General features: G+C 38.0%; 2 protein-coding genes across 2 annotated transcripts; one reads left to right on the top strand and one right to left on the bottom strand.

Annotated features, from left to right (window-relative positions):
• The first annotated feature begins 353 nt into the window (after positions 1–353).
• Positions 354–6,025, top strand: LOC141586199 (CDPK-related kinase 3-like). The gene is made up of 4 exons (XM_074407345.1): positions 354–1,383; positions 4,839–4,969; positions 5,467–5,508; positions 5,589–6,025. The coding sequence occupies exons 1-4, from the start codon at positions 841–843 to the stop codon at positions 5,686–5,688; spliced, it is 816 nt and encodes a 271-aa protein (XP_074263446.1). The 5' UTR covers positions 354–840; the 3' UTR covers positions 5,689–6,025.
• A 5,221-nt stretch (positions 6,026–11,246) lies between these two features.
• Positions 11,247–12,882, bottom strand: LOC141658515 (transcription factor bHLH14-like). Its single transcript, XM_074465451.1, has one exon. It carries the CDS (start codon positions 12,743–12,745, stop codon positions 11,465–11,467), a length of 1,281 nt encoding a protein of 426 aa, XP_074321552.1. The 5' UTR covers positions 12,746–12,882; the 3' UTR covers positions 11,247–11,464.
• Between the last annotated feature and the right edge of the window lie 1,556 nt (positions 12,883–14,438).

The following is a 14,438-nucleotide window of genomic DNA, read 5'->3' as shown; positions in this document are numbered from 1 at the left end:
GCAGTCGAAAATGACTTATTTTCCATTTTTTACCCCTTTATTCTATAATATTAAATAACTTTCATATCCTTTTACGTCATTTTACCAAAATCAATTCCTTTTCAAATTAGTTTGCCAAACACATTTTTATATAATCGATTCCTTATCACTCCTAATTTTCAACTACCTTATCGATTCTTTTTCGGTTTTTGATTAAATTTTTCGGTTTTTTACTACCTTTTCGGGTAGTTTTCTTAAACAGAAATTCTAACATTACATTTGCTTTAATATTTCGTTTTAAGACGGTCTTATTCGCACTCACCAAAATGAAACGGATCTAAATGTACAAAAAACGCCTATGATCTCACACAAAAATTGCCATCTCTCCCGAATTTCCCTCGGATTTGCATTAATTACAAAAACCAATACTTAACTGAATGTATGTGTACTGTCTTAACCCAATGACATTAACACCTCCCAAAACTTAAACACAAAAAAGTAGAAAATGACAAATCCCATTTTTTAAACAACTACTCCACTTTCATACTTGTATCAATTTGTGTTCTATTCTTCATGGAGTAGTAACTACTACTACTTCATCATCTTGCATTTCTCAATTCAATTCAGCTCGATTCAGTTCAATTCGTTTCGACTCGATTCGACTCGATTCAGTTCGATTCAAATTACATTTCATCAAATTCATTTATTTTCACTTGATTACGCAAATTATTCAGATCTGCGTTTGATTTTCTAATCACCGATCGTCAATCATCAATCACTAACCCTAACACCTCTTCTGATTCCGCCACGTCAGCGTCCACCTGTCAGTAGTAGTATTTTATTATATATATATATACTACTATGGGACAGTGTTACGGCAGACCACCCGCCGTCGCCGGCGAAGCCGTCGGCGGCGGAAACGGTGAAGGAGAAGTGCACGTGCATCCGCAATCGCCGCTTCCGGCGTCGGAAGCGGCAGCTGCTGCCGCGGCGACTCGGTCGGTGAAGAATACGCCGACTCGGTCAACGGCGGCGAGTCCGTATCCGCAGGGAGTAGGAGTGACGCCATCGCCAGGGAGAGCGACGCCGAGGCGGTTTTTTAGGCGACCGTTTCCTCCGCCGTCGCCGGCGAAGCATATAAGGGCTTCGATAGCGAAGAGGTTAGGGACGGGGAAGCAGAAGGAAGGAGCGATTCCTGAGGATGATGGCGGTGTAGCGCGAGAGGTTGCGCCGCCTTCGCCGCAGCTTGATAAGAGTTTTGGTTATGCGAGGAATTTTGTGGCGAAGTATGAGCTTGGGAAGGAGGTAGGGCGAGGGCATTTTGGTCATACTTGTGCTGCGAAAGCGAAAAAAGGAGAGATTAAGGATCAAGTTGTTGCTGTTAAGATCATTTCTAAGGCTAAGGTGAAAATCGCTTTGATGAACATTTGTTTAGCGTTGCTGTTATTGTTGTTCTTCAATGTTTGTTTAATGATGCTGTTATTGTTAATTAGAAGGATTAATAGTTTCAGTTTGTTGACGATTATTTGTGACATTGATCGGATTAGTTGTAGACTTGTAGTGGTAGGTTTTATTGGATGTTTTGATCATGTGGAATTTGGTAGGATGCTGAGTTTGGTTATCGTTGATTGAAGTCGAATCAGTGTGTATCCGGTGTGTGGACGATCTTTTAGTAACTGGAAGATGATTATGTTCGTTTTGCTAGGGCTGCTTAGTGCTTAGCTTGTAGATGTTGATAGAGAATTTTAAGTTTTAGACTAGTTGTTTCTAGCTTGATTAGTGTCCTTATTTCTTTCCGCTAACAAGAGAATTCAAGGTACGTTATTACATGCGTGCTTTAATGTTGCATTTGTATTAATAGATCATATTGTATTCTTTTTAGAAAGTTAGTTCTATGTTGACTTCTTGCGCCAAATTGTCCGAAGATATGTCATGGTTTGGACTTTTGAGTCTCGTACTGTGGTATTACAGGGATGGAAGCTATTAATGTCAAGTCATGTGCTCATTGAATTGCCGGCAGATATTTTGCACCCTGTTTATTGTTCTATCTGGTGGTATAGAGTTGCTTAGTTCAGCCTAATATGTGTTTAGAACGTTCCTAGTTATGTACAAGTATGTATTAGGATGCCAAATTGATTGCTTGCTATTTGATTGACATCCATTTGTCTGTTGGGCTTAGAATTCATTCACCCCCCTCATCATAATTTGAGGTTCGAAGTGATGCAACACCTATAAACCTTACTTTTTTCCTTTTTAGAAAAAAGGCTTTAGTAAGCATTAACCTGAGTAAAATGCAGTCAGAGTAGGTTTTGCTCTCTGATTGGGTTATGATTTCCGCAATCCCAATGATTAATGCAACCAACTATTTAAGGATACGCTTCTCTAATTTAAGGTGAGGTCAATGTCTGTTGGAGACTTGGTTCTATCAACTATCAAATATTCCTAATTAGGTTCATCAATCTTGTATGATTCCTTTGGTGGTGAGTGGTGACTGACAAGAGAGCTCCAGAGAATGTTAGATAGCCGGCGCAATAGAAGTAGAAATAAATGCAAAAATAGCACATAAGTCTTGAAGCTGAGATCGCATCCTCCTATAGCATATAGCCCAGCGTCACGTACCTCTTAGTCATGGCTGCTTCTCACAGATTAATTTTATAATTACCAACCCTTACCTTTGCCCCTAGCAAGAAAAAGTTGGCATCTATGTTTGACTTCGCTTACGAGTGATACAAGGACAATCACTGATTTGATTCCATCTTCAGTATAGATGTCCCAGATTCTCATTATATGCATTGATTGCACTTCTAGTAGTATGATACAGCCATTTGACGTAGCAGTTCTAGACACAAAATTATTTATGGATAATGGGGTTGCAACAACTTTCTGTTTTCAACACAAGGATAAGGCCTAGTACGTCCAACCCCTGTTATCTCGCCATCGGAAGCCTTTGTGGTAGTCGGGGATGATATTGTAATGTACTTCCCCATCTCACACTTAAAGTTCTCAAAAGTCTTGCATGTATTGAGTATGAGCCAGGGTACAAGGCAATGCACCAATGCACATACTCAATCTAATTGTTCGCCCTCGGATTCAAATACCATGCATGTAAAATATATGTACCCTATTCTTTAGCCAATGAGCATGATTTTTTTTTTCCCATGACCATTTCCACTTCTGTAGTGATCCTAATTGCTAAATTTACGTATGGATCTTGTGACACATTGCAGAAAGAGTGTTCAGGATTAGGCAATTCTGGCCAACATGATGTCCATTACAGTCTACTTATCATCCAATAACTATTATCACAATTGGTCCCCTCCTCTCTCTTTGGTCTTTGTGCCAAGAGTAAAGGTAAACAAAAACGACCGGGACGGAGAAAGATACAAGCTATATAAGCACAAGAATAACAACATCAGAGCCTTAGTCCCAAAATGATTTGGGGTCAGCCGACATGAAATCTTTGAGAGCATCCAATAAGGCTCCATAATTTAACGTAAGGATCAAGCTCCACCTTTCAAGAATCAAACTCCCATCGTTCACCCGTATCTTTTCTCTTCATAGTGTTCCCTCCATCGTTATATCTTCATCCATCATAAGAAACATCATATCATTCTCAATCTTTATCGAAGTTTTCTTAGATCTTCCTCTACCCCTCTCAATCTTTTCCGTTCCCAATTTTTGAGCTCGTAACCGGGACATCATACGGGATCCTCCCCACATTGGTCCTTACACGCGTACTAGCACATTCATAGTTTCATACATGTCCTTTATTAGGTCAATATATTTCCGTGATGCCCCTTCTTCGCTAAATCCCATCAAACTATCAAAGTACTTCTCTCGGTGCTCTGTCATATGGCTTTTGCCAAAGTCAGTAAAATCATATGCAAGTATTTTTTCCTATCTCGATACGCTCCATCATTTGTCTCATAAGATAAATTGCTTCCATAGTTGGATCTCCCCTAGCATAAATCCAAATACGTTATACGATATGTCTGCACGTTTCTTATAAATGAAAACTTTATTTATCTTGGTCCGTTACCAAATCGGCTGTTTTGTACTAAGTTCCATGAGTAAATCATAACCGCAAAATACTTTATAAAATGTACAACCTTGATAGACTTAACATTTATTTCTACCAAATTTCGAGAAGATGCTTATATTGATCAATCGTAAAGTATCGTAGAAGCTGTGCTTATGAGCAAGATCATGGAGCTTTATACCATATGAAAGCCCCTTTACTAGTAATTAGCTGATTGAATATGTTACATGCCGAGCAATACAGCCGCGTCTTTGGCCTGAACCTCTGCTGTATAGCCGTGTAGGGATGCCTCAACAAAATGGGTGGTTCAGGATCATATAGTGGGCTCAGTTTTTATTTTAAGCTGGCCGTTGAGGTGTTAATTGTGCAATAGTAGAAAGAATTATAAAAATTACTTCCTAATCTGTTACTTGTTCCCTAATTAGTTCTAATTCTATAGTGCATCAAAGTTCCCATGTTTTTGTCATTATAGCTTGCATGGCCTTTCACCACATTTGGAAATGCTTTCTGAGACTTGCTACCTCAGCAAATTAATTTTGTTGCTTCCGAAGATATACTGAACACAAACCCAATAAGCAATCATAGTATAACATGGCAAAAGCTTCATGTAAATGCACTTTATGTGACTACATCTCTAGGTTTGAAATATGAACTTAGCTTACTTACAAAAGTGCAAAAGTTATTAATTATCAGTTCCAGATTAACTTAATGACGTTATGACTTTGACGTGTTGATAGATTTCTCTCTAGCCGTTTAGTTGTTTATGTTACTTGTAGCATTTATTTTTCCCGTAGATTTTAACTTACTGTTTTTGAAGCAGATGACAACAGCAATATCAATTGAAGATGTCCGAAGAGAAGTAAAAATGCTGAAAGCACTCTCAGGGCATAGACATTTGGTTAAATTTTACGATGCATGCGAGGACTCGAACAATGTATATATTGTTATGGAGTATGTGCTTTATCTTAAGTTTGAATACAGTTTCTGTTTATTGTTTTATGTGCTGTGGAAGACCATTATTACAGAGCATTGTATTTTGCCTTGTACATTTGTGGATTGTCGCCGTGGTGATGCTAATGCTTCACATTTTGTCGAAACATATCTCTGACTATATGATGATTGGCATAAGTATGTGTATTCCTATCAAAACTTCACTAGTTATCAATTTCCCTTTTGAGAATTCCACATATCATGTTCAAGTATCCCTAGTCATATAAATAAATTAAAGTGAGGTTGTATACTTGTATGTCTTCCCATCGGTATAAGGCTATAAGCTGTGTGTGACACTTGAGAGGAATTACACCGGGATTCTAAACCGAGCCACTTAACCCCAATTCTGGCCAACATGTTGCAATGTTATTCCTAATCTGCCCTTGTAAAACTCAAGATACATGAGAACTGGATAGTGATTGTTTTATCAGGTTTTATTGTTGACCTTTTTTTGCCAGATTATGCGATGGAGGGGAATTACTGGACAGAATTTTGTCAAGGTAACTACTTGGGCAACATACTCTGACGTCAATAAAATCTTTTATATGTTTAATTTGAAATGGATTTTTTTCCCTGACAGAGGTGGAAAGTATACAGAGGAAGACGCTAAAGCTATCATTAAACAGATTTTGAATGTTGTATCATTCTGTCATCTTCAGGGTGTAGTTGGCTCCTTCTGAACCACTGGGGTCGATGACCTCCACATGCACTGGCTCCTTCTGAACCACTGGGGTCGAAGAGGGAGTTGGCACAGACGCCGTCGCCAACCTGGACGCCGCCTTCTTTGTTCTCTTCGGCACGCCTCCGAGAACCCGTGCTTGGGCCGCCGCCGGATCCAGTGACTTCAGCTGCTTCTCCATGAGTTCGTTGGGAGCCGGTCTACGATCACGCAAGTCAGCCGTAGGATGCCGTTGAACGACCTTCCTGTCCTTATCAAGCCCTAACCTCTCCAAGGTCCTCTCAGACAGATCCTGGCCAAACCGGTCTGCAAGAAATCAAACAAGAGTTACATAAAGGAAGTAAAAACAAAGCTCCAAAACAGGAATACAACAGGCAAAGATGGGCCTCACACCGACCCCACTCACCCTGATTGAGGGCCGGTATGAGGCCGACGCAAAGAAAGCGGCTCATCCCGAAGGATAATCCGAGTCTGGGGCGACCATCCCTTCTCGGATCAAACATTTGACGCCCGTTTCTCCTCCGCAGTAAGAGGGACCATCGAAGCGTCCATCTTAACCTTACCCCGGGAAATACATTTCTCATATTCTTCCCGGTTCTCACACCGCAAGTAAACGGGGCTCTGGAAGGACCGAGGCAATGGGTAGTCCTCCGGCACTTGGACGTACACCCATCGCCGTTGCCGGTCCTTACAAGAAGTAAGCTTGGACACGGAGACGAAGCCTGGCTCCGTCTGCACGCTGTACCACCCCACTTTACCGGCGATTGACGGCCGCAGATGATGAAGGCGGCGGAATAAGTTAACTGTTGGGATCTCCCCCCTAAAGAGACAGAGCCACACAAAGCCGACTATCGTCCTCATGGCCAACGGATGCAGTTGGGCCACAGCGACGTTCATAGCTTTGATGATAGCCATGACGTATTCATTCAAAGGAAACCGAGCCCATACTCCAGTGCCCGATATACACGCCGATGTGACCTGGGGGAGGGCAACAGACCGCCTGACCCTCCTCGGGGATAACGATCTTGTACCCCTCACCGAAGGAGAAATGGCCTCCGAAAAGAGTCCCACCGAACACCGGCGAATTTATTAGTCCGGACACGGTCAAGACCGATCGTGCGAGGCTCGCCATGATCCGGATAGACGCCTCTCACCATCAGAAGGAGTCCTCTCATCATCATCAGCATCATCATCCTCATCCTCCCATTCCTCCAAAATTGGTGGATCAACTACGGGAGAAGGAGACCTAGGACCCCCAAACCTTATCGGGATGGCGTCTAGTATCCCCTCCCCATCAAGACGCGACGGGGAACCCCCCGGCGCAGAAGTGCTAGTCCCAGCGTCAACAGAAGACATGATAGCAATGATTATTTAACAAAATAACAAGTGAGGAAATTTGTTTGTTTACCTTGAAGAAAAACACTCGCCGGAGTAACAACTCTGAAGATTAGAAGACAAAGAAGCCCTTGAAAGTTTAGAGAGAAGAAAATTTTGGAGAGAATGAAATTGGTGGCCAATTTCACGGAATAACTCCCCTATTTATAGGGAAAAGCCCATAAAGAAGGACCAATCGAGAATGACCCATGAAGCGCCCGGCCAATCAAAGAACAGACACGTGTCGGACATGCAACCATGGAAAGTCAATCGTCGCAACACCAAACGAACGTCAATCAATGCAACGGATGATCAAGCGTCTTCAACACGCCTTCATATCTCTCGCTATTCATCTTCCTCAACAAATTCCTAGTATCCGCTCTCCGCCGCCACATGATCAACCAAGCTAGGAAGCACCTACTGGGGCAATCAAAAACAACCGACTCCCAACCCCCGGGTCTCGGCCGGCGCCACTTTCTTTTCCACATCGGATGCCCTTTACACATCCATGTGGAGGGGGATATGGTACGGCCTAAGCGAGAACCAGTGCCGAGGTAGAAGAAGCCGTCTGAAAAAAGTTTCGAAATTACTTTCGCAGAATATACGCTCAAACATACATCGGAGCCCATACCACGGCATAGACTACGCTGGGGCAAATTGATGGGGCATATTCGCACCACCGACCAAGTCAACATATTGAGCAAGGTCAAAGATATCCACAACAAGTCAACGACTTAGACCCTTAGCCGATGCACCCTATCGGCTGTCACACTGGGTCTCGGCATGGCAACCACCAAATGGGGGGACACATATCCGCGTACTCATATCCAAGGACCCTCGGCCGGCCTGCCATAGGTCCATCGGCCGAGGGTAGAACGGTCTTTCCACCTGCTAGCCACTTGGCCACTACGTGACAAAAGGTGAAAGTCTATAAATACTCCTCAACCTTCATTGAGGAAAAGATACACATTTTAACCTAAGAATCACTATTTATCGGGTAATATCTCCCTTATCTCTCTACAATACGCATTACGCCAAGTAACAACTTATCCCTCTAAGTTTACTGACTTGAGCGTCGGAGTGAGTACGCTTGGCACAAAGCCAAACCCTCAGTTCGTTCATTGTTGCAGGAGAGGCCGAGGGGAACGATAAAGACAAGAGGGATTCAACTCAAGACATCATTCTACAAACCACGGGTGGTAACAATACTTGCTCTGGAATTACACCCGGAACACATTTGATTAAAATACTATTTCGTATTCACAAATAATACAAAAGGTAAATAAGTAATTGGAATAGAGAGAGTATCGCATAGGTAAAGGAAAGCAAAAAAAAAAAAAAAGCAGGTAGGGCTATAGCCTATATAACCTATGTCCTTATCACATGTGAAAATTTCTTACGGACACTATTTTTTCTCTAAAATATCTACGAGAAAATCAAAGGGAATAATTGTTTTTTCTTTAAATGGTAAACAAAATATAAAGAATTTTAATACGTATAGAGAAAATTTTCAAATTTATATAAAATCGATAGTTTTCAATTTTAAATTTAGTGAACGCTAGAAGTCTAGAACCAATATCTGTAATCTAAAGGGCGAAAATGATAGTATATTGGGTAGCTAATTGAAAATTCAATATAGTAATTACTCTACATATATTTTTAGAAGTATAGGTGTAAAATTAAATGAAATTAAAAGCTCAATGTACCATACTTTTCGTGGTGGGTGTGAATCAAGAATTGAAATTGAATTTCGTAATTGAGACATACATTTTAAGCTTTTGGACTCAATTCCTAATCAGTTTCAACCCAGTTAAAATATGAGGTTCTCAAATTCTTAACGTATAGTAGTCATTTTAATTCCATCACTATTATTTACAGTTTTTTTTTTTTTGTTATGCAAATATCATCGTAATATTTTTATTTATGATTTTTTGCTTATCGCAATTATATTCCATGACAATATTTATTTATTTTTATTTAAAAAAAAAAAGGATTTTCGATGACCTCGGTCCATATCCGTCCCCCCAATTCCAATTCTATGGGTTTCCCAAACGAATTTTTGGTATTAGATTTAAAATTGAATTCAAACATTTTGATTTTTATAATTGAAATCATGAAAATGAATAGGTTCAATGAGCTTCTTTATTATCCGAAATAAAAACATTATATGTACAATAATTAAACCCACATGCCACAACCTCATTTATTTGGGAATTTTGAATGCTTATTTCCCACCACCTTAACTATACATCTAAATAAAATACTACTTTGTATTCACAGATAATACAAAAGGTAATTAAGTAATTGGAATAGAGAGAGTAAGTATCGTATAGGTAAAGGAAAGCAAAAAAGCATGTAGGGCTATATCCCATATAACCTATAGTACAGTCGTTATATGTTGGTTCCTTCCCTAGATAAGACGGATTCATGAATGCATCCATATTCTCGAGCAATTAACCCATGAGGCATTTTAGTCACCTTTCAGTGCTATATTAATCAACTAAATTCGATTATTATATATAGGAGTGTGTCCATTTCCAAACATAAAGAATTTAGGGTTATTCTACGCGAGTATGCTTGTGTGTTTTTTGAATTAAATTTGAACCCGTTTTTCAATCATCACGCAGTAACCCCCAACTTATCAAAAACGTTCTCGTGACCCCAACTTTTATTCTGTTAAAAAGTTCCGTTTAGTTTGCGTGTTTATTGAGACTTGGGCTTGTTTTTTAGACTTCAAATGCTTAAATGGCCAAGTAACTATGGTCTACTCAACTGAATTAAATAAATAAACCCCAATTTTCCTAACAAATAATTATATTATAGGTGTGGTAAGACTTAAGAGTATAATTCATAATCTTTCTATTATCGTTATTATTATTATTATCATCATTTTTATTGCTTAACAAAGAATAGTAAAGTAGTAAATATACCGATCCACGTCTTACCTTTATTTTTGTTATAAAAATAAAAATAATATAATATCAATATTAACAATTATAATCCAATCTAATTTATAACAAAAACAAAAGTAAGATGTGTTCAATATATTTACTACTTTAATATTCTTTGTTAAGCAATAAAAATGATGATAATAATAAGAATGATAATAAAAAGGTTATGAATTTTACTCTTACCGCACCTATAATATAATTATTTGTTAGGAAAATTCGTGGTTTATTTATTTTAATTGAGTTGAGAAGATCATAGTTACTTGGCCATTTAAGCATTTGAAGTGTAAAAGACAAGTCCAAGTCTCAATAAACATTCAAACTAACGGAGTTTTTTAACGGAATAAAAGTTGAGGGTCACGGAGAACCTTTTTGATAAGTTCAGGGTTACCATGTGGGTAGTTGAAAAACGAAGGGTTACCAGCTAGAATTCAAAAAAACACAGGGTTACTATGTAGAATAACCCAAGAATTTATCAAATAACCACGTGCTAAATAAATTAGTGGTAGTTAATGATAAAGATGATGAAAAGCAAGTTGTATGAATGTAGTTACTCGTATATAAAGTAAAAAGGTATTAGGCTCGTTCTGGCTTAATTCAGTTTATTTCAGTTTAGTTTAACTCTATTCAATTTAGTTTAACTCATTTCTTCACAAATTAAGGCATTCTTCAGCTCAGTTCGGTTCAACTTATTCAGTTAAGCTCATTTCAATTTAGTACAGTTCAGTCCAGTCTATCTCCTTTATTTTGATATTGTTAAAACCCTTAAACTTTAAGTTTAGAAGCTTAGAGCCTCTAAACTTAAAATTCAATTCATAACGTAGAAGCCATACTAATACAGAGGAGTTAAAATTCAATTCATAACGTCAACAACTTTTTAGGAAAATCCAATTAACAAGAAGTGAAATAACTCATTATTGGTTTACACTTTAATAACTTAATAATGTTCGACTCTGTCTTATTCTTCCGTAAAGTGAGACTCTGAACTGTGATAATACATTTATTTGAGTTGGAGCTTTTTTCACAACTGACGATTTCAATATACAGATAATAGGTTAAGTTTGTGTTACAACGATTAGGTCATAAAATATTTACATTTGTATCTGCAAATAGTTTAGCATTTGCAAGATATTATAAGAGAAACATGTGTCAAAGATCCGATGAAGTTTAACGAAGAAAGGTCAACATAATTAGTACATGGACCACATACGCTCTAGTTTGTCACAATTTCGACAAAATTTAGTAGCCTGTTTTTCAAAAGACTGCCATTTACATAATGTACTCCTTCATACGAGTATTAAATAAAGAAAAAATTAAAAAATAAACTTACATCATCATAAGAGATAGCCGGTTTTACATTTAATGTAAAACTGAAGCGGTTTCATATGAGAATTATTTGAAAACTGAAAAGAACTAGTTACATAATCGAACTTTTAATCCTCATCCTTCATCGATCTACATTGTTAATCTTCCAAAGATTACATTTTTCAATTCATCCGAACTCCATATCTCCGTTGGAACGCTAGAAATCACAACATCTTGAATCATTAGCTCTCCTATTGTAGAAATTGTAGCATGTTGAACTTGCAAATTAAGCTCCTTAAACAAATCCATTAATCTTGCGGAAGGGTGATTAATATTCTCACATTGAACCCTAATCATAGCCTCACTACCCAAAATCCTAACATTAACTTCAGCTGGAATTGTCGCAGTCATTTCTTTACGGTAATTTTCACTAGGCACGTTAATCATTTTCTTGTCTTTTAAAAGCGTACTCGTGCAATTGTCACTATTACTAGTACACTCCTTCTTTGTTTGAAGTTTTGACTCTAAGCTTTCTACTTTACTTTTCAACTCATTGATATATGTCACGGCGTCACCTAACAGCGACGCCTTGTCCATTTTGGACACATACGGGACTACCGACCGTAGGGCATAAAATCGAATATTCATTTTATCTCTCCTTTGTCTCTCCGCCTCCACGTGATTGACTGTGACAGGCCCACTACGACGTCTCCCTCTTCTCCTCGCCGTTTTCTCAGGACTCAGGAGTCTGTCTGAGTCACACGTCTCAGACAGGTTCAAATGACTCTGTAGGTCACTATTAGTGACAAAATTAGGCCGAGTGTAGCCCATATCGGGAACACTCAACGACCCAAAAAGATTATTAACTTGCTGAACCAAATCCCAATTCTCATAGATCGAGTCAACAGAACCCAGCTCGAGAACACCATTGGACACAGGTATAATAACAAGAGTCTCGAGCCCATGTGAGTCGGCTTCTTGCACGCGGTCACAATTATACGAGGCTAGTGAACCCGGTCCACTTAACCAAACTAAGGCCCCAGTAGTGTAAGCCTTAGCAAGTACACCACCTTGTTTTATAGGGTGTGCCCTAGTAGGTGAAGACATGTAAAACCATTCCACATCGGTCACCATGTCATCCATTGAAGAACCTTCTTCGTCGGAGATAATCGGCTGCTTAGTGGGCTTGGTAGATGGGCTTTGGAAGCCTTGGAAATGACCCTCAGCCCAAATTAAGCTAAGAGTTTCGGTATTGTTGTTGATGTTTTGAGTTGTAGTTTGCCATAAAATGGCGTAATTCCACCAAAATGGTTGAGTTTGAAGTAAGAATTGTAAATTTGATAGTAATGTTGATGGGAATTGGAATTCTTGGGGTTTTGGTGCCTTGGATGATGATGAAGTTGAGGATGAAATTGTGAAATTCTCGTCCATTTATTTTTAGATTTTTTTTGAGCTAATGTGATACTAAAAAAGGGGAATTTTAAGTAAGGGATTAAAGGGAATTTTTTGCTAATTTGAGGGAAGTTGAGGAAGTTGCTAATTTGAGCAAAAGGTGAATGTAGGGAGGGTTATATATACATAGAGGGAACCCTTTGATAAGGACTCGAACTTTAACAAATTTTTGCTTTGAGGACTTGTCTGTATTTTTAGGTTTTAAGGATTTCATCTTTGCTTATTTGACTAAAGTAACTGATTATATCAATAATTTTGTTGAAATATAATGTACTTATGTGCCGAACAATAAGCCAATTAAAATAAAATAAAAGTTCGTGAATTAGTTTTGTACTCCCTCTGTCCCGGTCAATTGTTGTCTTTTGGTTTTGGCACAAAGACCAAGGAAAGAGGAAATGACCAATTACTAAGTGACAAGTGGAACAAATTGTGTGTGAATGATCAAATTGTTCATCAAGTTCATTCTTAAAATAGAAAGGATAACAATTCACTGAGACACCCCAATATGAAAAAGGACAACAAATGACCGGGACAGAGGGAGTATTTTTCTTTATTTTCAGCTATTCGTTTGCCCTTGTTTTTGTTGTTTTCACAAGTGAATTGAAACAAATTTTCTCTATAATCCTTATTAGCTTGCACAAAAATAAGGGTAAGTCGTTTGTTTACATACGGGAACTTACAATGCTTAGGTAAGCAACTTCCTCCATTATGGAGCAATTTGAATTCATGAGAAGTACAATTCATGTGAATTGGGGTAACCAAACAACATACCCATTCTACAATTCACATGAATTAAAGTTCTTGTGTAATTTAGTGGGTAACAAAACAACCCCTAAGACTGTCACTATAGAGTTTGATTATAAAGTTACTAATATAACATTGAGATTGATACACAAACAAAATTTGACCCTTGTGATCACAAAATTTGTCCCTCACACATTAAGTTTAAGTCTTAACTTGTCACTAGTTATATACGGAGTAGAATTTTAATAATATATATAACTAAAAAAAATATTTGAAATTTCATTTCATGTAATTTTCTTCGTTGTGCATGATAATTATTTTCAACAAAAATATTAAAACATAAGGGTATTTTTGTCCAGAGTAAAATGAAGTACATACTTTTTACTTAATGTCTCTTAAGAATCCAGAAAAGAAAAACATGGTTCTAGTTGAAGAACTTTGTCATAGTTTGGATTCTTAGGCCTTGTTTTTCTTTTTTCTTTTTTTACTTAATTTTAGTTCTTTTAAATTTAGTTCAGTTCAGTTAAGATATGTTTAGTTCAGTTTAGTACAGCTTAGTACAATTTTATATTGCACATAAGTTTAGTTCAGATCCATTAAGTTCGATCAATTCATTATATATCTAAGGTAGAAAGAATCTCGTATTTTAAAAATGTGGTTAACTGCCGCTTTCAAATAATAACGAGTGAGTCTTTGTGTAAGTGAGTTCTACCTAAACATTATAGTAAAACCTTTATGCACTAAATTTGTATTAGTATTCTCTTTGTTTAAATGAAACTCCAAACCCCCATTAAAGTAAAACAATTCAATTTAATTACCAACTTGGTTTTAATTCACACACACGTTAACACCATCACTATCTCCTTCTTCACCGATCACCAAGCCGCAGCCCGTCGTCCAAAACTCCGGCGACTTCGTCCCTATCCCT

This window comes from Silene latifolia, chromosome 6, assembly GCF_048544455.1.
Source record: "Silene latifolia isolate original U9 population chromosome 6, ASM4854445v1, whole genome shotgun sequence".
Taxonomy (NCBI): Eukaryota; Viridiplantae; Streptophyta; class Magnoliopsida; order Caryophyllales; family Caryophyllaceae; genus Silene; species Silene latifolia.
This window is presented reverse-complemented; position numbering and strand designations above follow the sequence as displayed.